At 39.5% G+C, this 27979-nt stretch overlaps 2 protein-coding genes across 9 annotated transcripts in view; one reads left to right on the forward strand and one right to left on the reverse strand.

The window, feature by feature from the left end:
• The window catches only part of LOC1271543 (uncharacterized), a 178745-nt gene that overhangs the window by 30722 nt on the left and 120044 nt on the right, over positions 1 to 27979 (forward strand). The window lies entirely within an intron of this gene.
• LOC11176136 (uncharacterized) overlaps positions 1 to 27979 on the reverse strand; it is a 129685-nt gene that overhangs the window by 21508 nt on the left and 80198 nt on the right. For 7 of the 8 annotated variants that reach the window (XR_009764526.1, XR_009764522.1, XR_009764524.1 and 4 more), the window contains one exon: positions 154 to 2831. Coding sequence is in view for 2 of the 8 variants with exons in the window: in XM_061640974.1 (XP_061496958.1) it covers positions 154 to 1095 (942 nt within the window). In the remaining 6 variants the exon portion in view is untranslated. Of the gene's footprint in view, positions 1 to 153; positions 2832 to 25061; positions 27426 to 27979 lie in introns of those variants that run through there. The other variant, XR_009764525.1, reaches the window with a different exon arrangement.

Consider the following 27979-nt stretch of genomic DNA (forward strand, 5'->3'; position numbering starts at 1 on the left):
GTTCTTAAGTCGTACGAGTTGACGACAGTACCACGGTACAATTGCAATAGACTATCGCAAAATATAGTTAACATAACCACAAAATTTAGTAAAATGTGTTTAACTACACTCCTCAGAAATACGCCAACAATAGGGTGATATAGAGATTTTTACCTGAACAGTTGGCGGTTTCCGAAAGTTGTTCAGCTCGGGTAGCAGAAACTTGGATTTGTCCTTATCGTTGGCGTCGGTCTGTTGGTTAACGTTGAGATTGGTAGCGTTGTTGCGTTGCTGCTGTTGATGTTCGGGCGGGGCAATCGAGCACGTGGTTCTCGTTGGTGTCGTGATCGTTGCTGTCGTCGTCCTTGTTGTCGTCGTTACGGCTGCAGTCGTCAGCGTCCTGATCGTGGGCCGAACGGACGCGGTAAGGACCAGCTCAGTGTTAATTTTATTCACCGGTTCAATTGGTGGCTTTGTGAACTCGACCGACAGTTTCCGTATGTCCGCTGGCAGACGGTACTCGTTCGGCTGGGAGATGGTGCAGAGCGATATCGGTGTTATCGTTGACGGAATGCTTCTCGCGTTCTGGTCGATAATGACTGCGGCTGTTGGGACAACGGTTCCAATAAGCGGTGGTACGGTCTTGTCGATCTTTTCCTTTGCTCGATTCCGAATATTGTTACAGTTCCGATCGACGTTGACGTTTTTCGATCGATGGCGCTGTCTACTGGAGATCTGATTCTGTTGTTCCGAAGCGTCGATTAGAAGGCAGTTCTTGGACTTAGCGTTGTTGTAGTCGTTTTTAGCGCTGTCCCTACTGTTGCGTCGGTTATTTTGTTGTTTGTTTATACTGCTGTTGCTGGTGATGCTGCTGCTGCTGCTGCTGCTATGACTCTTGTTGCTGGCAGTAATCGTCCCGTGTTGAGGAAACTGCCCTAAATGTTGCTGCTCTGTCTGTTCTAGCTGATGCTTTTCGGTTTCAGTAGTCCGAGGTTTACGGTGCTTTCGGTTGCTGATGTTGCGTATGAGTTGATTGATGTTGATTGCCTTCTGGACCGTTTCGGCGTGCCGTTCACGAACGGAAGTTGTTGTGCGAACTGACAGCATCACAAACATAGCCCGTCGGTTTACAATTCCAACACGTTAGCATAATATGCTAAAGGTGAGATTGATTTGTGGCAAAGTGTTTTTGTGTGTGTTTTTATATTTTTATGATTTGATGAAAACTTTCACTTTACGACTTTTTACTTTCTATCGTACACACAAACACACTCACACACACATTTTAGAACACGGATGTTATATTCCGTAACTGCCAATAATAACACCTTAGTATATTTTCACACCTAACTATTTGTCTCACGCACTGTGTTGGTTTGTCTTCTACACTAGCAGTAACTCAGTGCTAATTGGCTTATTTTGTCTTCTTTCATATTCCGTTTGCACTTCATTCAATGTACATAACCGTTACCAGTATTACACTCTACAGTTCGATATAACGCTGCTTGAACTGAATATACACTTTTCTATTATACGTTTTTCTATGCACGTAACGAACTGTTCGTTTCTTGGTTCACGCTATCTCATACAGATGCCAATGATTTGTGCCGACCAACATCAACATTGAGTTACCTTTTTCTTTATGTCTCTTGTTCAAACTCTCGTTTCCACTTTGAGACACTTACTTATGGCAATGACAATTGGTTGGCTCTCTTTGGCTCGATGTGAAGTTTTCGTTAGGATAGCTTTCCCTTCCCAAGAATGGTGTTGAATGCAGTAGAAGTAGTAGTAGTAGCTTGTAGTGTTGTATACTTTACTTATGTGCGTCAGGAGATCGAGAGAAAAGTGAAGCTGCCCTGTAGAGCGCACAAAATAGCAGCGACAGGCGTTGTCCGAATTCAAAATGTAGTTTGCACTGATTGTAGCTTGCACCCCCGTATTAGCTTCGTGGGTACTGCATTAGTTAGACGCCTTAGAGCTGCTGCTGATCAGTGTGTCAAAAATGTGACTGTTCTTCAGCTCATCAACTCAACTAGCACTGTCACTTTGCAGAATGTTTGAAAAGGCAAAGACGATGTATACGTGTGCGTTTGTGGTTCGTGCTGAAAAACTGTCCTTAGCCGTTGAAACTGACCACGTATTTTGGCGTGCTTTACTAAATTGCTCTTTCGGTAAGCCTGCAAAACCGAGAGGAATGTCGATAGTGTATGTGACTGTGAGCTAGAGAGAGAGATAGATAGACAGAGGTATAGACTGAAGAACCAAACTCGGGAAGGGATCACAATCCGCCGTGTTGATATATTCCTTTCATACACTTCACCGGTTCCTGCCACCGTGTGATGTTGCCGGAATTCTATGTAGTTTTAAATTGGATCGTATATGTTGCTGTCTGTACGGCTGTGTGTTCTGATGGTGTGTAGTCGCACCTTTCGAAGAGTTAATGGTTCACCTAGCCACCCAGTTCACCTTTGCCACGCCAATGCTGCTCTTGACGGAGTGATATTCTCTTGTTTGCCACTAGCACGAAAGCATCTGTACCAAGTGAAACCGTGTGTGAAGATTTTTATCATTGGCTCGCTTTCCAGTGTTATGTCACTTCTTTTCGTTCGCCAAAGTGTAGACAATTAAACGACAGTCGCGACACGATGGTATTTAATTATTTTCACACCCGAAAGCAGAACCCTTGGTTCGCCGAATATCGGACGAGTCGTGTCGAGGATCGTGTAAGATGATTTCTTTTATTTTTTAGTATTTTCATAGCTTTTGTCACATATTATGGGCGTACTGGTGACAAACTGCACTCGTTGATTATGGAGAACAGTGGTATTAAACGGTTCGTGCTGAAGGTTTGACTGTAATCAGAAAAGAAATAAAAAACTAGAGTTAATTTTGTGATACATATACACCTATATACTCAGGTACACGCTAATTATTGTTATAAATTGTTTTGCAATAAACTAAAATTCATACATCTATTTTAGTCATTTTTAAGCATCTTATACATTAAGCAAAGAGAGTCATGGGAATAAATTATTAAAACATTTGTACATTCGTTCGGTTGTCAGTAAATAAAAATCATCGAACACCTTAGTAGATAGAAGTACTTAGACCATTAGGCCGATCTGGTGGTACAGTCGTCAACTCGTGAGACTCAACAACATGCCCATCATGAGGTCAAGCCTAAAACGGACTGTGCCTCCATAAGTAGGACAGACTATCCTGCTATGCGTAATCAGTAAGTCACTGTAAGCCAAGCCCACAAGTGGTACAGGCATGCCTTGAGGGACAACGATTGTTGTGCCAAAGAAGAAGAAGAAGATTACCATTGAAAACCAAAATAGATTACAAAAGGTGCGAGGGTAAAACAGGTAAAACACGTGAAACAATATCATCGGAAATACCAGCTATTGCGCAATTTTAATGTGCTACTACAAATGATGCAGAGATTGCTTCCATGCCACTTATTCAATGACATTCAATGTAGGTTTAAATTCATTTTGTTTTTGAACGAGTTTTTTTTTTATTCTGCAAAAGGTTAAATTGTTGAGTTTGCTATTATGCTGCAATGAATAACGAATTAACTCATCTGCGTTTTCTGCGCCAACGGTGGATAATGAATAATTGTTGATGGGCGGAGAGGGGATGTTGAAAATTCGAGCGTATGATTTTAATTTGCCATGCTAGGGATCGTTTCAATTAATTGTATAAACATAGCGAAAGGTTGAACAACAATATTTTTCAAACCGTTGACAATAAAATTATGATTTACGGCTTTTACGTAAGCGCTCAGTAGAGGCAAAAAACATGAGCCACTAACGTTAGGTAATGAAAGGTGGGCATGCCACTGCAATAACAATGCAGTGTGTAAATAAAGTTTGGAAAAACGGAAAGGTAGTGTCGATAATTTTCCACAACTTCCGTACAGCGAGGGAAAAATATGCTGCCAATTGCTAGCTGCACTTGTATATTCACACTAACAGGTTATGGGGCTTGTTTATACTCCGTCAGCTGCTTAATTAGCAGTGTAAACTAGAATGAGGTGAAAAGTTTGGTGGTACAATGAAAATGTTTTTCCTTTCATCGGTTTCGTTGCTGTATATTTGTTTTGTTTTGCGAATGTATTGACTGATGGAATAGCGGTGGGATTGCTCGTGTAGCAATCGTTGCAGTATTGTGTTTATTTCCCTGTTTCATTTTGATAATGCTAGTAAGATAATTATGCTTCATAGGGTTGAAAATGTATCGTACCTTGTCAGTGTGCAATAATTTGTATCAGAAAATGTTATTTCCTAAACAACTAAATAACTAAAACCTGGTTCAACGTTTACTTGCGTCTCCCACTGAATTGGTATGCGAGAAAACCATATCTATTCATAAAACCATACGATATTCAAATCAATTTATTTACTTACTTATCCGGCGCTACAACCGCTTTGCGGTCTTGGCCTGCCTCAAGAGTGTCCGAAACCGGTTACGGTCTCGCGCCTTCGTCTGCCAGTCCGTTATCCCGGCCTTAATGGCTGACGCCTCCACGTCATCTTGCCACCTCAGTTTGGGCCTACCACGCCTCCTCTGTCCTTGTGGACGGCCTAAAAAAACTTCACTCGTCCGTTTCCATGCGTACAACATGGCCAGCCCACCGGAGTCTGGCGAACTTGATACGCTACACGACAGTGAGGTCGCCGTACATCTCGTATAGCTCGTCATTATAGCGGCTCCTCCATTGTCCTTCCACACATACGGGGCCAAATATCCTTCTGAGCATCTTCCCCTCGAACGCGGCTAAGAAGGTTTCGTCAGATTTGGACAGTGTCCATGTCTCAGAGGAGTATGTGAGTACCGTTACTATATATGTACTATATAGTCCCAGCTTCATCCGACGCGACAGGTTCTTTGAGGTGAACCGTTATTTCAGACTGTAGAATGACCGGTTGGTAGCCAGCATCCTTGAGCGCAACTCTGCTTCCATGCTATTGTTGTTGCTGACCTTTGACCCAAGATAGGTGAATTGTGGGACAATTTTCACCTATCTGTACGTCACGCCTACGTAGATTTGGATTATTTATTGGTAGAGCCACTGATGCCACCATCAGTTTGGTCTTTGCCTCGTTAATCTCCAATCCGAGGTTCTCTGCCGCCTGCTCGATCCTTTGGTAGGTTTCTGATACATAGAGCCGCAGACCAATGATGTCTATATCATCAGCGTATGCCAGGATCTGGGTTGACTTATGACTCATGGAAGATGGTTCCCGTAGTCTCCACCCTCGAGTTGTGGATGGTTCTCTCTAGCGCCAGGTTAAATAGGAGACAGGCAAGCCCGTCTCCCTGGCGCAGACCCTTGGTGACAGCAAAAGGTTCTGTGAGTTTTCCATCCACCCTCACCTGGCAAGTGACGTTCGTCATAGTAATTCTCACTAGCCTTATCAGTTTGGCCGGGACTCCAAAAGAGCTCATAGCATCATACAGTTCAATCAAGCAGATCAATGATTTATGTTTAACTTTAAATTTAGCGTAATAGATTAATCTTCTTTAACATGAGAAGCTATGAAAAAATGACGAACAAAATTGATTTGACAATAATGTTTCAGAGTAGGATGGATTGTAATGAATGCTTAAGAGATTTTAAGACAATTATGTCTCATATTGCCATACAGTTTTTTGTTTCATGGATCGTAATATGATCAGATTGCGCAACGCTTGTGTGTAGTATAGTAAGTGTTCAGTTCAGGTTTATAATAAATTATAATGGATACGTAGGACTGACTATCCTGATATGGGTAATCAATAAGCCACTGACACCCAAGAAGCTCACTTCACTAATGGGTACAGGCAGGCCTTGACCGACAACGGTTGTTGTGCCAAAAAAAGAAGATAATGGATTCAAGTCGTGAACAAGTAAACATTTTGTAATTGCAAGGTATGACAATCATTCAGTTTAGGCAGAAACTTTTTCATCTCAATTTACCGGGCTTTCGATGATATTATTGACATATTCAGTTTTTGATTTGTTCAAGCATGTTATTGACCCTTTCAGTGAGATATTGAAATGTTCGGGAGCAGGTGTTGACATATTGATGTCTATTGTATATCAATCACAGATCGATAATCAAAGAGGTAAAACACGTGCCGGAAGAAATTGTGCGTGCGGGCTGCAACGATTTCAAATGGTGTCTACGGGCCGTTATCAAATGCAATCGTGAAATATTTGAAACAAAAAAGTGAAATGAAAGTTTAGTACTAATAGATGTCCTTTAAATCAATTCCGAAGATAAATCAATTTGGTTTTAATTGTATTACAAGAACAAAGTGTATCACTTCCCCGATGCCACCATGTATATGAAGTCAATGAATGATATGCAGAAGTCGGTTGGAGGGTGAAACGATGATTATTCCTTCAATCAGTTGGATGACATGAGTTGTTTTCATACCGCTGTTAGATTTAAGAGAGCGATATATCTTCATGTAATTGATTACGTCTTGATACGATGCGGTCGTTAGTGTTAGTTGATGGCATCAATGAGTCGCATTTAGTCCATGTGGATCATGCAATTGTGTTTCAAGTTTTCTCGTCCTTAAGTCCTTCTAAAGAAAAGTTTACAATCCAGTATTTTACACTCGGAAGTGGAAACTCGTTACGCAATGGAAACGCTCTAAAAATGTATTGAAATGTGATTCTCACGTAGAACGAAGAACAGTAAATGATCTGATTCTCAAACATGTAGTACGGCAAGACACGCTTCTTCATCGTGTGCTAAATAATCACAGTAGCTATCGATCATGTGTTTTTTTCATTCAAACATCAAATCGTTCATTTTTCGGTAAAACCAATATGGTTTCTTCTTTTGGAATGTCATATTTTATGGTATTGTGGGTGGAGTACAGTTTTCGTATTGTTAACGCACATAGGTAACCCCACAACTAAGTTGAAATGTTCATTTAAAACAGCCATCATCATCATCATCGACAACAGCATCAACGTCGTTATCCATTGTAATGGATAACATCTAGAGTTCACGAGGGACTTTTACTTCACTCTTTCCTTTACCCGTTTGCAGGCTTCAAAAACGTATGCAAAATTTAGCAATTATTCAGCTGACGATCAAATGTCATTTCCTGCGCTGCTACAATATCCTTCCGATCCAATCCATTGCCGTGTTGTATCGAACCAAGACAGAACATCCTGAACCCAAAACGGGCAACTTTCTTCCATCAATTGTCGATAGAAAGTGTATTTACGTACCTATTGAATGAGATTGAGTGAAATCCCGTCGGAATTAGATCGATTACGTTTAAAAGCGAGTTTAAATGTATGTGCTGTTATCAATTTTCCTCCTCTCCCACAATCGCTTCAATGGTTGCGTGTGATATAGTGGTGGCGGATTGTTGGCGCCGTTTGCAGCTGATATTAATTATGCCGCAAATTTTGGCTGGCAGCGGTTTCGATGGATCTGAGTCCCGTGCCGTGGCAGTTCAGCAAATATGTGGCAGATTTATGGACTAAACGTGTGTCCTGGTTTGTCCCATTCAGGCGGCAGGATGTAGCGGGAATGGGAAGGAAGAAATGAGAAGAAGCGTCAGGAAGGCACTAAATTTGGCTGAATGAAATTTAAATGTTGAATAAATCGACCGTAAGGAATCATTGCCAGATTTGGAATTGTGGTTGGGTTGGAGGGTACTGGTCGTAGCGTGAGTGATGTACAATCGCTTTGACATAAATAAAAGGTGCACCGAATGGTACACGCTCAATGGAACTCATATTTCAGTCTGCATGTGTGTTACCGTAGAGTCAAAAAGTGGTTCTGAACGAAGATACTCATCTGTCGGTATTCGTAAAAGGGCTCACTGATTTGAATTTCCACTCTTAATGGCAAATCTTTCACTGGTGGTCTTTTTATGGGCTTTCGCCATGGACTGATTTATTGCACGATTGTCGTACTTTCCATTCATTCGATATTTTCTTTGCTCGGTTTAATTTTGGTCGGATCGCCGTTTCTCGTGTTTTTTTGTTTGAGTTTCTTTTGCTAGAGTGACTACCATTAGAGAATAGCTAATATATATTTAATATTAAAATTAATTTAAAATGACTGGTGGATTGTATTACTGAAGATTGTCATATAATTTTGCTGTATACTATATACTGCACGTAATAAACGATTGTGCAAGACAGTTTTCTAATTAATATACGTCTAAGTTAGTTCAATCATTGCCTGAATAGGCCTTGGGCCTTGGGCTTGTGAAATCGATTCTCACTGGCACATGCTCACTAGCTTCTCCATCTAGGTGAAAGGAAGATGCTTTGACATTTCATTGATTGCTACAACGTTTGTTCGCTCTTGACAGTTTCCCAGAATTATAACATCTTCTCACAGCCACTGTGCTGTGTACATACGGCGCAAAGCTGTCTGTCTGATCCAGACAGAGAACGAGAGAATCCCGTTTTACTTGCGCCGTCCGTGTTGGGATAGGAAATGGTACCCTTAATTTCCGGAACCGTGCGGAAAATGGATCCCAGATACACATACACACTCACGTGAAGGCAGCCAAACTCGTGTGATTGTTGTTGATATTGTGGAACATGTTGGTAAGAAAATGGCCCATCCTTCTGCCATGTGGTGTTTCTATTTGCGTCTGGGATGTGAGCAAGCGGTAGAGACAAGAAAGACGCAAAGATTCCTGTTCTTTAAGCAAGAAAAAAAAGTTTTCTTGTAAACCACACTTCATTTTCAGAAACCGAATGGATGGCTTGTCTCGGTGGACTTGCCTCGCAGTGGCTTTTGATTGAAAACGATTTTCCCCCTAGGTGACAGCATTTCAGCATTGGGTTTTTCTGGACAGTTCATCACTATTTCATTCGATCCACTTTGCGCAAGCATGTTTTTGGTGCAGGTCACTGTTTAAAGCTTCCCATTCTTGGCATAACCATGTTCTGTATCAATTGGGATTTATGTGCGGAGATTGTTTTCGTTCAGCTGCATGGGATTGAGGCTAGATCTGAAGCTAGTGCTGGAAAGCCAGTAGTATTTCACCGGCCTTGTTCCTTTGCGAGTTGGTGATGCAGTGTTTTAGGTTATTTGTGACGGATTTCAATGACATTGATACCAAAAGTAGTTACAGTAGTTTTTAGAAATTGCTTGAATGGTGTGCAAATCTCCCTTCAGGGGAGAGTGATTGGCTCGATGCAATAGTAAATGAAAACAATAAAAAATAGTACTACATTTAAAAGCTGATTCATTTTATCATTCATAATTTGCGTGTTTTTTTTACTTATTTGAATGTTCTCTTCGTATTTCCGCTGTATGCTGTACGAAGACAACATTCAATCTTTGAATATTTTAAACTACATTTAAGAGTTTATCGGATTGAAATGTTTAGCAACTAAAGCTAATAAGGACGTTTTCATTGCCATTCGATTCATGAATAGTTTATTTGAATTTGAAAGAAAAAGACTGTTTCTATTATTTCAATGCAACAAAATCTTATCGACAAGAGGTATAATGTGCAGTGCATTGTTTTTCGTGTCAGTGTTTACGTTCACATGCTCATTTCAGCCATCAGTTGTAGATGTCAATGACGTAGAAAGAACAACACATATCGTACTCCTTGTACGATACATATCATATGCCTCCGTAAAGAAGATTGCACCATCATCCTCCATAGTCTAAAGCTATACAACACAACGGTGGTGTGAAACAAATGGTGTTTGTGCGGCTTTAAAATGTTGCCTGAGCTAAAGCGAAAGATGTTTTGTCGTTTCAGCAGCAATACGCGTTAGTTGACGTACCTTCGGAACAAGTGACCATTTCTCAAGAGAGGAGAAAAATGAGACACAGCACATAGAGACAGAGAAAGAGAGAGAGAGTATAATGACAGGCTGCCATAGCTGCATTGAGGCCGTTGTGTTGTGATGAAGCTGTTTATAGTCGGGGGAGTTGGTGGTAGGATATGCCCACACATGAATGGTGTCGTTGCAGATGAAAGATGCTTTTCATTATTCCATGCATGCATGCTTTCTCCATTTGTAAGCAGTGTGTTGTTGGTTTTGAAGATACAGACACCAGCCGCATCCCCGCCCGGGTGACAGCCGGGTTGTTGCCGCTACCACTACTGTTTTTGAAACTTTTCGCAACAGAAAGGCCTTTGTATAATTTCTTAGCATATGTTAGGATTGGCTTGGAAATTGAGATGTATGTGTCGTTACTCTAACAAGACCCACAGAACAAGATCGCTAGCAGTTGTAAAGAGCGACCGGCTTCCGGCGTTCGGCAAACGCACCCGACGTCTTCATTATGCTGTGATTGTTGTGGTTTTGTTTCCCATCCTGGGGATAGTTTTTCTTACTGCTCAATGATGCGGAAAGCTTTTGACCTGGTACAACACAGACAAAGGGAATGTGAGCCGAGAAGGAATTCTGGTAAAAGTAATTTTCATTAATTTGCATTCCTCCTTTCTATGGTGGGCGTGTGTGTTTTCTAATTATCTCACATTTTAGCATTACTGCATATTGATTTTTCTAAGAAATTGTGCGAAGAGTTTCAAAAAATGGTAACTGGCATGGTTTTTTCATGTGATTTACTAAAACAGTACAATGATTATTGAAGTATAGTAATTAGTATTACTTTATAAATTGTATTTTTTCTATATATTTATTTGTTATTGTAACATATAAGACTATTACATGACCTATACTATTTGCTCGGTGTAAAGACGTTCGGAACATGATTTGATTTTTTAAATTTCCAAATTCAACTAGTGATTTGACTGAGGAGCTATCTAAACAATGTTAAAAACCTCCGTTGGGTTATTACGATATGATTGTTTAAAGAAATCAAAGTACAACCAGAATTCAATAATTGAACGCGTTTTAGTCAAAGTGAGTTGATATATCTAGGTGGGTTGATATATCAGTGCAATTTGATGTCTGAAAAAGAAAATAGGAAGAAAACCTGGTTTGACAGTTAGATCCATTACAAACTGAGTGCTTTGATGATTGTTCTATATTCTTTTTTCTAAGTCAATCCTAAATTTTCACAACTTAACACGATATTTGAGAACAATCGGAGGACTGTTGAATGAAACAAATGGATATATGTGCAGGCACTCTGATAAGTTCCTCACTTTAAGTATGATACCGTATTTGGTTCGGTTGGTACACTGTTCATTGCTTGCTGGCTGAACAGATTCAATAATTGATGCCTATATATCAGATTTTGCGAAGGAAATGTTTTGTTGGAATCCAATAATCTTAGATCATCGTTTTAATCCAAGAACTGGTCGTCACGTGAGTTTTCTGGTTTTTTTCATCGTGCTACATCTGAGTAAAACCACATACCATTTCTGCGAGTTACCGTATTAGTGAGGAAGAACACCATAAGCTCACCTGATATATACACTCACTTTGGTTTTAGTTGAACGCTCGATAGTTGGCTGACAGTCTGATAAATGATACATTTAAAAGGATGCGTTTGTATGGGAAACCCGGTTTTTGAAAATTTCCGTGCAGGTCGGTCCGTCCAGTGTACTTTGAAAATTTTTCATTTGACAGCTAGGGAATCCAAAGTTACTTAATAACTCATACAAAGTCCTTAACAACCCTTACCGCGCGGCTATATGAGGTGAAATATACAGCGAAATGGACAATTTGACAGGTGAAATATCTGACAGGTACAGCTAAAGGGTTGGGGAAGACACAAAATCCGCTTTCGAAATTCTATTAAAAATAATATCTTCTTAAGCAGAACATTCCCTAATTCGAAGAAAATATGAACTGTTGACTGAAAATTGACGAAGTACTCGATATTGAAGTTATTTAATGGATTCAATTACGATTTTGTGTACGTTCTTGTGTTTACATTACACATCAGCTGGTTGCTGTGATGCTTTATCCGTCAGATATTTCGCCTGTCAAATGGTTCATTTTGCTGTATATTTCACTTCATGTGGCCTCGCGGCTACTCCCTATCTGCCAATCTCCATAGAAATCTCCATCCATCGTGGCTACCAAAATCAGAGTTAAGAACACACCTGTAGTCTATCTAGACAGGATGAAAATGTCACAAAAATCTCATGGCTTGTCGAGAAAAATTTCGTTTTTCTTCGTATGGAAAAACGTACCTACTTAAAAGCTCATATTCAATAGATGGCAGGGAATCGAAGTTCAATCAACGATTTCAGACTGTAGTTGTGCAATGAAAAATGATAAATAATCTAGAAGCAAATCAAGTAGAAACAACGCGATAATTTTTAATACTTCAATAGTCTGACTTACTGAACTGTACGGAAAAGATAACAATATAAAAAACAATATAAACTGTTGATAATGACGTACAATGCTGTACACGAAGGCAAGAGTACGAAGATGAACTCGTTTTATGATCATTTGTTAAATATTTTTAATGGTTTTTTAACCGTGTTACCATCGATAGCTAAAAATATCCGGCCTTAAGCTAAACTATACAAAAACGAACAAATGACTATACAGAACTTAAATCGTATGACTTTTTGAGCAAAGAAGCTCATAGAAAAAATGCAAAAGATAAAAAATTGAAAAAGATAAAAACATAATTAACTCACTTTAATTGTATTTATATATGAAAAATGATACACAATTGTTCAATGATGATGATGATGATAGTAATGATAATAATGAGATTACATTTTCTGCTTTTTCTGATTTCTGTTCCAATTGTAATTATGGGTTGCTTTTACGTTTGAACCTACGCATGAGGAAAAATCTTACGAATTATTCTAAGTTACTTTTTGAAAGAAGGATAAATTTTATTCAAATGTGTTATAGTAGTGATAGCTAGTTTATCTACCGCCTTGGTAATACTAATCGTAAATTCACTGCGCAGATTTTATGTCCCTCATTTGTCCTCCGCATGAAGGAAAACGATACGCATACAGCAAGGTGATTCTTTTATTGTTTACAGAGTGGAAGAGATAATAAATTGAAAATAACTTTGTCTGGGTACATCTGGAGAACAGGCTTAAAATATTTATTGTAGTATTTTATAGTATTTCATGGCCTGTGTATAGTATATGGAACACTGAATGAATGTTTTAACTATGTTTCGATTATCAGCTTGGCTTTCATACCACATATTGCTATTTCAATACAGGTTTTGATGGCTACTGGAATTCGGGTACGCAATATATGCAGTCCCACCCCTTTGGCTCATTACAACCAACTCGTGCTTCATTGGATGAGTTAAGTTTGAAATTCATCCGCCGAAAAGGATGATAACATAGGAAGCACAGCATTGCCCGGAGCGGCATACTTTACAGCAAAGTACATCGTAACTTGGTAAACCGTACTTCGCTCCCAGGACAGGCAAAACCAGAACAGGGAGAGTAACTCCGTAGCTATTGTCGACTTCTCCATCGACGAGCTGTGGCAATAAAATTGTCGTAAAGTGAACTTGGCTCCGTTCGCCTTTTATTATCCAAGCAATTCCTTGAGGAAATCGATAAGAGACGGAAGCTCTGGACTCGTAAGTAGACAGCGGGCTGGAGTGACAGCTAACATTACTACCACTGCGATTTTTGAGCTGCACATCACAGCTTGTTTCGTTCGTCGCGTGCTTTGTACAGATGATGCTGATGTTGATGGCAATGATGTGGACGATGATGATGCTGTTGCTGACGGTATGGAATCAGTTTTGTAACGTGTAGGTGAAAATATGAAAAGATTCTGGAAAGAGATAAGCTACTTCGTGAATTGCGACCGGACAGATGCGAGAAGCACGGAAACATTAAACTTTTGTTAGCGTATGATGTGTATAGTTGAAGTAACGATACAATGTAGGCTATAATTTTTGGGCTCATGATAAACGCTTTGGCGAAAAGGAACATAATTAAAAGCTTTAAGTAGTTGTTTTTAAAGAGGATCAATACAAAAAAAGCCGTGTTGCTTAACTACTTGAAGTAGTTGTTTGTAGACTGTAAGACCTGTAAACCCTTGGAAGTAGTATATCTAACCATATTATATTCCAATCATATTTGGGATTCGTAGGAACATTGTAGGAAGAATTTGATAAGTTTTTTTTTTTTTATTTGCTTGTCAAAAACCTTATCATGCTATTTTACGTAAACTTTGGGACTACAATAGTACCTACATCGAAATCATACGGCCCTGCAGTAAAAGGTATATTTTTAGAGTAGAAGCCGTCTTTTAAAGTGCAATGTAGTCCAAAGGTAATGAAATAGCGATATTGACCGGTGAGGATTAAATGGTGATAAAACATTGCAGCACCAAAGGCAGAGAAATTAAATTCTCACTCTGAGGCAGGCAGACTGGCTACTGTAGCCGAAAAGCAAGTTCTTAATTAAGTATATACAGTGAGTTTGAAATAAATTTCTTCTTGCTGGCTACAGATCAGTTTCATGATTCTTATGAGTTTACTGCATAGTAAGTCTCTACCCGGCGGCGTAGCAAATAGGGTCCCACACCAACAAAGACAATATCTCCTTCCTCTCACCCGGAAGCGGAAAACAGTTTTTTGTTCAGTTTGCTCAAAGGTTTCCGGTATCAGGATATCGTGTTTAGGTGTTTGTTGTTTGCGGATCCACCGGTTAGTGCGTAAACTTTGTCTGACAGGCGGTTTTCGTGGTCGATTGGCCATCTTCCGAGTGGTGGTTTGTGAGCAATATTTGCGCAAGTTATCACCGTCAACCATTGAGGGGTAGGGAATTAAAGCAGCAGTACCTACGCAAACCATACCGGAAAAGGGAACAACAAAGCAACAAAATCTAGACGAAAATCTCGATACGTAGCAGCAGGTCCCATTCACGCCACCATTTACCATCGTCATCATCGTCATGGTCGACGATTTAATGTTCCAACGATTTATTTTTCCGATGCGAGAGAGGTAAGACCGGTAAGGTGTGGAAAAAGGTTGTCCCCAAAAATGGAAAGGTAAATTTCCGCTCAAGATGTTTGCCGAAAAGATTCACGGCGCTAACCGCTATGGCATCCTTGGTTGACATTGCAAATTCGCTCTTTCCCCCTTTTTGTTTTTTGTCGTTTACGCGATCATTTCATGAAACGTGAGACACATTTTTCGCTGGACTCGTATTGCCCCTACTGCACACGATGAGATGGCGATCTCGGGATTGAAAACTTACGAAAGCTTTAGGTTTTTAGGTAGACCCATTCTCGGCTGAACACCAACTTATGGGTTGGTTAGAGCATTCGTACCATTGAAGTTCGTATAACTTTGTGATTGATGATTGTCGTAAATTTTTTGAAAGCATTTTTTTAAATTTTTTTATCGATACAGGAAAGGTGAAAAATTATAATAGGCAGCAATTGTGAGATTAAAAAAAATATTTGTTTTTTTTTTTTCTTTTTACAGGTATGTTTACAGGTTTTACAGGATTGTCCGGTTGATCAGTTATATGAAATGGCAGTGAGTATATAACTTTTGTTTTATTTAATTTACTGTTTGGTATTGACTTTGACTTGTTGACTAGGCTGTATTAATTGAAACATAAACTTTATGTTCTTAGTACAGAATTAGGTTCAAAATAAGTTGCATCGAGCTTTTATTCAACAACTATTATTCGATTTACTATAATTATTGGAATGGTACATAGTTAAGGAAGGAATTGAAAATCTTTCACAATAAATACAATGCTCAAACAAGTACTGAACTATAACAAAACTTTTTTTTTTAAATTTCCAAATAAGTTTCCGTAAAAGTTTAAAAACATCATTTTTGTTAAGTAACTTAAGAATAAAGTTGAATTAAAACATATACGAATCATTCCAATCCTGGGGAAAACAACCTTAAGGTATCTGTCTGCGGTGGTAATAGCGAAGACGATATGGGATGTTTATAGTTACATCACTCACATTCGTCACTAGGACTAATTTGAAAATTATCGAGACAGTTACGGAAGACGTCTACTGCTACTGGCCTAATTCAATAATATGATAACTACTACTAACTAACTAATAACAACTACTTTTTATTGAATCATAACTACTAATGACTAACTAATAACAACTACTTTTTATTGAGTCATTATCAACATCTTTTCATTATTCAATTGAAAACAAATGTATACACACTACAATATGAATGATAAATCTGATAGCTCTGACAAAAATCATGATGAGAAAGTTGGTATGGTATCATTTCCTTACAGATTTCCTAATAGTTACTTTTAACCATACTTTTTTTCAATCCAAACTGTTCAATCGAAAGCTTACAAAACTGTAATAATTCGTAGAAATAAATTAATATTTATGTCTGGAAAGATGCGTTATTTTCAACAAACGTAATAAAAATATATTCGTGCGTAGTCTGGAGCCCAACTACCGCTTCTTCAATTGCTCGACTTGAGGCGATTCAACGTAAGCTCACGAGATATGCTCTACGCCTACTTCCCTGGCAGGATCGCAATAATCTTCCTCCGTATGCTGCGCGGTGCCGTCTTTTAGGCCTTGAACCTCTTTCGGTTAGAAGACGCAATGCACAGTGTTCTTTCATCGCTGGATTGCTAAATGGCTCTATCGACTCATCGCCTTTGTTGCATCGAGTCGATATCTATGCACCATCCCGAACACTTAGGTCTAGAGAAACTCTACGGCTCGCTCAACCCCGTTCCAGTGCTGGTCGGTCAGACCCTATGTTCCGCATGTCGGCTGTCTTCAACACTGTCTCGGATTGCTTCGACTTCGACATCTCAACTCAGTGCTTCAAGGAACGTCTCCGGCTTTTGCCGTGGCCGCAGTGAATTGCGATGCAAATCTTGTTTTTGCTATGTATTTTTTTTTATTGGACTGTTACATCTTAATTAGGCCATACGGCCCGTTGAAGATTAATAAATAATAATAATAATAATAAAAACAAGCTCTTATCGGAAGGTCGAATACAAAAATTTTGACAAGTAAAGGATAGTACTCTAAAAACATCACACCTCTGGCAAGTTCTAATTACAAGTACAGTCAGATGCCATAATTTGCATTTAGCGATGCATTTTGCGGCCGGTCTCGTGGTACAGTCGTTAACTCGTACGACTTAACAACATGTTGAACATGGGTTCAAGCCCCGAATGGACTGTGTCCCCATACGTAGTACTGACTATCCTACTGCAGGTAATCAATAAGTCACTGAACGCCATGCTCAGTAGTAGTACAGACAGGACTTGACCGTCATCGGGGTTGTTGTGTCATAGAAGAAGAATAGAAGATACAGTTGAGCGAGCGGGGCCATCCCAACATGTATGTTGCATGCGCGTTTGAAACGTCACTGATGTGCAACCAAAATGCGATTAATTTTCTGCCAGTTTGCTGCTTTCCAGGTGTTTTCTGTACCAATGGGACTAAAACTAAACGAGATACTCTCTCGGAACGGGTAAAGTGTTGCAATCGATATCGTGCTTCCTTTGTGATAGTCGATAGTGTGGATAACAAGCTCGTATGGTAAACTCTTTCCAGGCGGGATTGACCTTGCACGAGTCAAATCAGTGCGAACGCGTCCTGTTCGCTATTTGCAAAGGGTACTAGTTCAGATTCGCATGTCGAGACCTACATCACGTTTCGGTGTCATCACTTGCAATAGTGGAATGGAATGGGTTTGAACCGAGACAGCCATAGAATCGATCGGAAGTAGCTTTCCGTTTTGCAGGGCATCATTTTTCGGGTGACGCGCCGCTGCTGGCGTCGCAATGTGCCACGTGTGTTTTATACGCCAAATTTAAGCTCACCCACGTGAACGCATCCTTTGACGGCTTTCTGCCGTAACGGGGACCATGGTACACGTTCGAAATCAGTGCCTTCGTATAAAATGATGAGTGAACTAGGATGAGCAATGCCGGATGTCGCACGAAGCGCGGGCAGTGTGCAAAGTTTAACATTGTTGTAGCACATAGCGTGCCGTGGCCGGGAGCAAACGGGAGAAACTGGTTGGAAAATGAAACCATGTGCCAAATCAAAAACCGACATTGTGGAAAATTGGCCCAGCTCTTGTTTGTCGGCAGTTTGCACTCACGCGGAATATTCTCTCGCACACCCACCCACACACACACACACAGCAAACGGATCAGCGTTATTTGTTCGCCTGCTTACTCACACAAGCGGTTTGCAACGTTGGGATGGATCAATTCGGTCGGTAGCTTTTAATAGTGTTTTAGTTTTAAAAAGAGCATTGCAGAAGAAATGGTACAAGTGGCATCGCTCCACAGGATAGTGGCGAGGCATGGCAAAAAATCCCTTGGCGAGCGACTTTAAGGCAACCATGTGAACGATGCAAATTTCGATGGAACCAATCCACTCGCTCTCCGTAAAGTATTCGCTGTGTACCGTGCCATGTGATAGGGGTTTTAATTTAACTTTTTTTCTCTTGTTACTCGTAGGTTTGCGTTTCCAATTGGTGGATATTAAGATGGATAAAGTTAGGCAAATAGAAGCGAAATGTGCGCATCCCCTGGGTATTAGCAAAGCGTCACAAATTCCTTAGATTTTAAAGGAATTCCAACTGGGTAGTTTTTGAATGCATTTGGAAAGTTGATTGATCATAAATGATGAATATGTTGGCATTATTAGCTAATATGTTGTCACTTACTTAAAACCTGTGTTTAACCAAATTATATCTTAAATAATCATTTCGGTTTGTGTGGATGCATTTCGTTCATAAAGAAACGAAAATGGAATCTTCAATTTTTAAATCTCTTATATGGTGTTTTCATCGTTTAACAAAACACACACCAAAAAAATACACATTTCAATCGTTGGACTTAGAGAGCATTTTTGTGGTAATGCTTTGAGAAATAAAACACTTTTCTTGCCTCCGGGTGACTGAGCAATTATTCTGGAGAACTGCTGCAGATCGGCTGGATTACTCTAGGTTGCACACAATCCTCTCGGTGTATCATAATGAGTTTTTAATTTCACCATCACTTTACCGCGCGATAATGATGATGGTCGCTGATGCTTTTGCGAGTGCTCATAGCATCAAGAAAGCCGATAGATCATGCAACGAAGACTGCTTGAGCTGTGTAGCCCTTCTTGAGCAAGTTATCCTTCATGTTACAGATGCTACAGGGCAGTGGTTTTTGAGCAAAGATTCGTGCTGCATAAGATGCACAACTTGATCCCACTGCCGTGCACACCTACCAGTGGAAGAGTGGCTCCCAATTTTATGATGTTGTAAGCTTTGTTTTTATCGCACAATGCAACGCAATTAAGAATTCTGCTGAAGTTACGAGGCTGCAGTAAACGGAGATTATTTTTAACAAGGTTTGGCAGGAACGGCATAGACTGCTGCAATGAGCAGCTTGAATGTGAATGGTTTCTAGTGGTGTAGAGTGGCACTTTTTAATTAGAGTATTAAAAAAATGCAAATTATACTTTTTTTATTTCCATCCTACTCCTCTTCCACATTTCTACTATTTGTCATCAATTTATCAGTGCATGTCAGGGCAACTCTTATTCTCATGTTAACATCCTGAAGTCGTAGAGTGGCTTTCAAGTATTAAACTTGTAACAAACTGAGCTGAAAGCGGGTTGTCTGACTTCCTTATATACCAAATATATGGTATAGATCGTAGTAGTCAATATACAGTGAGTCCAAAAAGTATTCGTCTAGCTGATTATCTTGCAGAAAAAGATGATTGCTGAGGTAAAAGTAATGATGAGGTTTGAGAAACAAACATTCATTTCTGAATATTTATTTTGCTTAAAACTCAGTATTAAAATAGTGCAACAGCAATTAAAACACGTAAACTAAAACTAAAACTAATCTAAAATAGTCGTCTGATGGGCACGCAAAAAGTAATCGTCCACCTAACGTTTGACTCATCTACGCTAGCCAAACATTACGTAGGCACAAATATAAATGTATTATTATCAATTTGTTAGTGATTCGATTCAAAAGTAATGCATTTCTGTTGTTTTAATTGCACTTCGAGTGGTCAAAGACGCACTAAAGGTGGGAAAGGAATGGAGCATGATGTCAAAAATCGTATTCTAATCCTAACCTATCCTAATCATTTTAGAAGGTTGTGAGAAACCCCAAGCCTTCGTTTGATCAGCGTTTGCCCATTTTTCTGGCACCAATTGTGTGTCAAACTGTTGACTAAGCTGCCAGGAAAGTAGAGCTAGAAAAATGATTCAAATTGATAGAATAATAGATTGGGAAATATAATCTTACATGTGTTAGGTATTTTAAGTCGCAGTTTTGAGAAATTATACTTAAAAAGTACCACGTGTTTTATTACCAGTTGATCGGGAGAATATACAGAAGATTGTCATTTGCACATAAAACTAAACCAGCAGAAACCAAGCTGATAAAAACGGCTAAGTATGAGAGTCTACTTATGATGAGTCTACTATGAGTATATGATGTCAGTTGCCAATGGTGATGATGATGATGATGATGATGGTCCCACCTTTTCCCCGTCATAGGGGAATCCATTTGAGATGGACAAAATTGTCTTAAGATATTTTTATATAAATTACTTTAGAAAAATATACTTATTATAAATATAAAATAAAATATACTTATATATACTTAATATTTAATATCGAGTGGAAATTAAACGAACTCTTTTTGGACTCACTCACGAATACTTTGGATTCCATGAATATTGTATTGTATTGTATAACGACTTGTTTCATGTAATCCATAAAATCGCTTGAATTATTTGGAAATGTCTGTGTACCGAACTGAAACGAGCTGAAGTGTAAATCGAACTGAAACATCATACCAAAAGTGCAAATCTCTGGCATTCTGCAGCACGTGTTCGTGTGCGCTGCAGAATGTTTCGAATTTTTGGTTCAACGTGGCCATATCAACGTAACAATAGCAACGCAGCCGTAGTTTCCCGCCCATATCCTTTCGAGGCGCAGCTTACCCGTGCATTGGGATCATTGAATTTGACGATTTAATCCGTGTGCTTACGGGAGTTGGCTCGTTTGCGAAATGTAGCTGAATTCGGGCGCAATACCACCTTTTATAACCAACTGCAACGGGTAGTGCTGCATTCAATCGCACTTCGTTCCGATAGTCACCGATCATATCTTGCGTAGTGTGGGAAAAGGATCGGAAATATTCATGTATTCAGTGGTGAAAGATAAATTGGATAAATTGCATCGTTAGCAGATAATTTAATTTCCCGGCATTACCACATCGATATGAAAGGCTTCTGTATTTTTTAAACATAAGACTCGATGCTTTGTGCGACACGCTGACATCTCTGAGATAACAGTTGATGCATTGATGATTTGAATTACGCGTTGAAACTTTCGTCTGATTTCGTGTACAATATTGCAAACGCTTTAGTGCTCAAGAAATACTGAGCTTTTTTTTGTTCATGGTCATTTTTTTCATTTTAATTCACGTCGTTTTTTCACACTATCTTATCCTTAAATGTTTGCAGGGGTTGCTGCAGAATTACTCGCTAAATTTCATACATACGTAGTGGGAAACTGTAAACAAGTTCCTTAATTAAATCATAAAACTTTTACCACCTACTGTTGGTAACGGTGCGACAAGCGTAACTAAACTGGCTGAAGAGTGAAAACACTGAACGAAGCGGATGGTCAGCAAATGGTCATCGTTTGACCAGTCAGGCTGGCAAGTTTGTTAATGAATTAGGCTGTAAAGCTTTGTACAGTGCATAACACCATCATAAAAGTTGGGATCGCTCTTTTCTGTGATGCAGTGCGCTCATGAAACACGGACCGTCCGCTGTGTACCAAGATAATCAGGAGTAGTATGCTCAGAGCCAACCATAAGAGCAGCTGTAATTAAGTTATAGCTATGGGTTAAAATACTTTACCAACATTAAAATGTAACATTACTGTTTCCTTCAAATTTATTTCCATTTATTCATGTTTAAGGTAAATACTGAAAAACATGACGCATATGGTCTTTTCTTTAATTTATTATGCATGTAAAATATGAACAAAGACATATGAATCAAGTAGTTGAATGATACAAGCTTGAACTTTACTCGCTTTTGAGAAGCATAGACTTCTGATGAAAATATTATTAAACAATAAACTATGTTCAGCTAAAATTAATTATACAATAGTTGTTCTGCGTTTACATTGTATGCTTCATGTATCTTCAATCTTTAGTCTTGGTGCTGTCTGAAGTATATTTTCAACATTACAACGAAAATAAAACAATATTGATGTTGCAGTAAAACCGGCTACACGCACCATATTCCAACACGTAACCAAAGTAACAAAAAATCGGATCACATTACTAAGCGAATGTTTGATCAAACTGCAGCAAAACAGTGCTACCAAGAAAATACAAATAATCAAAACAAGAGCAGGTGCTGTCACAAAACGGAGTGAGAATAGAACGGGCACGAAACTGCACCTTGTTTTGTGGCAGAACTATGCACAGAGTGGCACAAATATTGGAAAGAATGAGATTGAGGTCTATACGGCAGGCAGGGTAATTTTAAAATGTATGGCTTGGAAAGATGGTTCAGTTTGTAGTTCGTTCTCTGTTTCTAGGAAACCAAGCAATCGCTGTTGTAATGTTATTTGGTCACGCGAGAGACAAAGCGCTTAGCGAGGCGTAAAGTTTGCAGGCTCTAATGGAACTAGCATAATGTGTTTCCTAATGCAAACTGTTGTGTGTTGTTTTTGCAAAATGGGGAAAAAACAGAATTCAACGGCAGCACTTTTCCACTGTTTGTTGCTCTGTTATAATATAGCAACTTACGCTCTCTTTTACTCTCGCCTGCCCTACTTAAGGTAGTACCTTTCATCAAGCGGTCGGAATTTGAGGTATGAAATTTTAATATTTCTTGCAAAGGGCAAGAAGCAGCACGCGGCAAGTATTTCAATGGGTAGGAAGAATATGACTAGAGTGATTTACATTATGTAACGAAAGTGAACCGTCGGAAGGGTAGGAATTTGCATGTACTGTGCAGCTGGTCTGAAAATAGGTTTAGCGTTTCGTGTATTTGGTTTGATTATCGTCAAGAAATCAACCGGGCACCGACTGACTTGGATAGTTGCTTGCTGGGCAAAATGTAATTAACAAAATGGTTAAGTCAATGCTATTTGAAGAGAATTTGTCAGATGATGGAACCATCCGGAATGGTGGAATGCAATTGAAGTTAGTAACATTGTAGGGTTTGTACATTATGAAAGGAGGATTGGATTGTCAGAGCGGAATCATGGACAAACATCACGAAGTATAAAGTTTAACGTTCTTAGCAGAAACTGGGTTGTCAGAATTAACATATTTTCAATGTATAACGTAAGGATTGCTTTGGAAGCATAGAACCATGCTACGCATCATACAATATTGTCTTGTTTGATAGCTATATAAGGTATGTTAATACGGGTTAAGTTATTGCATTAAAACCAATCGTTAAGAAATGGCGATTCTGCTACAGATTGATTTAGAAGATAATTTATCTTTTCAATTTTAAAGAGATCTTGCTTGCTCTGTCGTGGTTTCTTCATATCAGCAGAGTCCTGAATTATGAGCTTTCCATTTTCAACAGGTTGTGTTGGCCAATTGGTTGTAGTTCACGGTTATGAATATGTAAAATTGTCTGCTGCTGCTTCCTTCGTTTCATGATGCGCGCACGTAACGGATGGATACCGTTATTGCATGCATAATTTACGCATGGCGCATCGTACACAAAAAGGCAGCTTTTATTCAGTTTATGCATGCAAAATCATATCTTGGACTGTTAGCAAAAAGGGCTACTAAATTGGGCGCAGCATGATGAGCCGTGGCTCAGCGTGGAGAATGCTTGTGGAAAGAACCATCTCAGTTATTCCCGAGGGATTTGAGCTGGGAATGCGGGAAACTGTTGAAAAACTAACAATTTCAAAGTGTTCAGCAATAGATATTTATGTTCAGCATAAGATCTTTCTGTATGCCTTGTTTGTGTAAAATTTTGGATATGCGGTGGCACATTTTACCACTCCATACGACGAGGACGTGTCGGAATAGGAGTTGAATCCCATCCCATTGCAGAGCAAGTAAGTAGAGTTTTAATGGTTATTATTTTTGTACTGCAATAAAATATGTTTCATAAAATCTACGGAACTGACAAACTGTTAGATATAATTGTATAGTGCATATAGTGCAGTAGGTTAAAAAGGAAATTTTTTAAACTATACCGGGTCTCATTTCATCGAGAGTCTACATCAACTTAACTTCTCGCCAAACTAACTGCTCAGCAAAACGTTGGTCGAATATTGATTAAGCCATTTAAGGTGAACAAAACACACGCTAACTTTCTTTTAACTGTTCGCAGTGTACCAAGCTTAAGAAAGAGCCACACGTGAAGGAAACAAAAGGTGGCACCTTTTCGCGATGTCATAAAAACGTGTGTGGCTGTAAAAAGAATTAATACCAGCGCAAAAAGTGTGCGTTTGTATATCGTGTGCTGGCTTTATCGTGTGTTTGTAGAAGGAGTAGCTTAACACCAAACAGTTTCACCATTGTTCTATGGTTCCAGTATGGCAGGGAAAGAAGCAAATGCTGACCGAAGTATTTAGCATGCTACCTACTTTCATCTAACTAGGCCATCGGTAGACGAGAACCAACCTTCGATGCGTAAACCCAGCCGTAACTTGCAATCCATTTGTTAGAGCACATACGCCGTACCTAGCGAACGGTTTCAATGTGCTGCTGCTTCGACTGTACAAGTGACAGATTTAGCTGTCAGATAAGTGTGTCGCACCCCATACCAACCGGTTCTGATTGCTGTGAAATGCTGTAAATTAATGTGTAGCAGTTAGTGTGCGTCTCTGGGGCCACCAGCCATGCAGTGCACGTAAAGTGCTGGAAAGCAGCGTACGGTCAGCTGCTAGAAAAGTCATGTGGGGCTGAACATTAGAGTGCAGTTTCATTCCCATGCCTCCAGTTGACCACGAAAGTTCAGTTGGTGTGGGTCAAGAGAGGAACATGTGTGTGTGTATTTTTTTCTATACCTCCCACCACACAAAAGCTTCATTATTGCGGACGCTTTGTTGCAGCCGAGGTTAGCTGTTGTAAAGTTCTGCACACCGCTTAATTTTCGCACCGGGAAAAGGGGTAGAAATTTCATGGACCGTAACTTATTGTTCGATTGCCGTGCACATAACTTACGCCAGATTTACGGAGGAGCATTTGCCAGGAACTGAAAAGCATAAAACTTTCCAATCAGTCTTCCGATGAAAACGGCAGAAAAGCAGATGAAAACCGACTCGATCGTTAAATGGAGAACCAGAAAGAGAGAGAGAGAGAAAAAAACATGCTTTATTACAAACCAGTGCTCTTGTGACCATTCGCATACGGTGTGAAATCGTTGATGGCAGCAAGATGGAAGGTGTTTCTTCTGTGTTGAATGAAACACTTTGCAATTAAACTTTTATGCTTTTCCGGTTCTGGGCAAAGTTTACAGCACAGATGAAATAGTCCGTACGGTGTTCGATTTTGCAGCGGTCTGAGATAACCTGAAACAATTTTAAACCTTAGCTTCCAAATAGTTTCATTTGTAGAAACGTTGCAGAAAAATCTATCAAGATGAAAAATGCAATTGAAAACCTTTTGTTATTCACAATTCATTTGGAAACAATTTTTACAAGTACTACTAATGTGGAAAGGCTGTATTCTTTTACTGTTGAATGAAACACTTTGCCATTAAACTTCAACTTAAAACGTTCCCATAATTCTGAGCAAAGAGAAATAAACAGTAAATATGCTTTAAAACATCTGCTATAAACAGTCCATTCTAAAATAAAGCATGATATAATATTTCTCGCTGTTATCGCGGCATATACAGGTTTGTTATTCCATCATTGATCTCCCCTTGAGAACTGATCTTCCTATTCGACCGGTCTGGACGACTAAAATAAAAAATGAGCAAAATGATCAGTAAGAATATAATACACATTGAACCAATAGGTTGCTAGGTAGACTGTCAGTCATTTATTCTAAAAACCTGGAGCTTTGATGCAGATTGTGATGCAGTACACCCTATAATAAAAACCATGAGCAGGGCTATTGCTTTCTAATATGGTTTCGTTGCTGATGCACACCGATGCTGCTGAGAGTATGTTCACTATTGTAGTCTCCCATTGTAACCGGTGCGAGTCTAGTAAAATCTCATTGGTACTTTGTGCCAGATTGCAGAAAACTTCCTGTACGCGATGTCGTCGTAAAAGCGAATCATAGTGTATCCAAAGATGCATTGCCGGAAGAACCTGCAGAAAAGTTTCACCGTCTGGCGACCATCCCGGGGGCTAACTATTCTGCTGATGCCAGGAAGCTTTCTGTGGGAAGATTGTTTGTGCTACACAGCACGCATACCATCACTCCGGGAAAGGAACGAAGCTTACGGGATGGAACTGTCCCGACCGCAAGATGATGGGCGTACGTGGTCCTAAGAGGTGTGAGTGAAGTGTATCATAAAGTATACAATATCATACCGTCATTAGCCGTTCCGCTGGTTGATAGTCTGGTTGGGCTAACGAACGATATAGAAACAACTAGTTTCAAAACTTCTGAAAAGTGGGTGGTAAGCTCTTAGGCATCATCCATCAACTACGTAACGCTAAACTTGCACATTTTCGACCCCCTTTCCTCACTCTGCAACAACATGCAAAGTTGGAAGAAACCCTTCCTCTAAAATTGAGTAACAGATTGTGACTACACCCACCTATCCCACAGTTTATATTATTGAATAATATCGGATGTTTTGTGCATTCTCAATCAACATGTCTTCATAACTGCAAGTCTTCATAACCTTGATAACATGACATTGACTTACGAACAAAATCAGTACTGTTTGCAGGAATTTTGGCTGTATTTTTTATATATCCATCAAACTACGACCAATATCAGCTGTGCCGAAAAAGGGCTAACTGGTTTAAGTCCATCCTCTGTTTGTTTGAAACGAATAGGGTTTGAAAGGAATTGGATTGGTATTCCACCCGTTTCCAGCGTTATAGTGGAATTTTGAGCCACTTGTTTCGAGTCGCGTGCCGGTACCTGCGAATCGCATGTCACTATCAACAAATGCGTGCCTTTAAAACAAAATACGTTGTCTCAGTGACGGAATGCAACGTTACTGCGACGATCTTTTGGTAAATTTTTCTTTCCATTCGTCCGTGGTAACCAAATTTAATCGTGGGTTCTATGTTCGTGTGAACCGGCCACCTTGCAATGACGGACTGTTCGGCTAGGTGGTGCTCAATAAGTCGCGAAATCCTGTTTAGACCGACATAATCGCATAAGTTGTTAAATCAAGAAGAAGGGTCATCTTTTTGTAATAATTTTTTATTCGCAAAATGTTTTGGGAACATTTTGTTTTGCGTTACGTAACAAAAGTTTAACTTCTCTCCTTTACCCGTGTAACAAATCATAACGTTTGACGACACTCCCTCTCCCGCCCATCAGTGTTACGTAATTAATGGAAGACGCCTTAGGCCGGCGTGTTGTTGATCTTTTAATACTACAGTCTTTCCCCGAGATACGCGTTCCAGTGACATTCGCGTTACTCGGATTTTCGCGTAAGACGAATATCACGTTTTTCAGCCAAAATATGAATGATTAAAAACTATTAATGATTGAATTCAATAATGTAATTACTTATTTCATACAATTCGTGTAGAATAGCAATTTCTGTGTATTTAGCGATTTAAACTTAGATTGAACTTAGATCTCAATATTGTATAAATTCGATGTATGAACTGTCAACACTCATAATTCGCGTAACTGGAATTCGTGTACCTCGAGTGTCGCGTAACTTGGGGAAAGACTGTACTTGGAAGCGCGCAATGGAGCGCTCTGTATTGTACACAGTTGCAATGGACGGTGGGTTTTCCCCAAGGTAGGTCTACTTGTTTAAATGCAGCTGTCCAAGAATACGACATTGCTAGGACCATTTTAAATTACAATACTTTCAATTTAAGCAATGTTTGGTTTCCTACCGTTATGATGTACATAACCATTGGCGATAAATTGCAATGCAATGAACGCTGGATGTGTCAAATTAACCCTGTTGGTGCACAAACATATCGGCA

Source organism: Anopheles gambiae, chromosome 2 (assembly GCF_943734735.2).
Source record: "Anopheles gambiae chromosome 2, idAnoGambNW_F1_1, whole genome shotgun sequence".
NCBI lineage: Eukaryota > Metazoa > Arthropoda > Insecta > Diptera > Culicidae > Anopheles > Anopheles gambiae.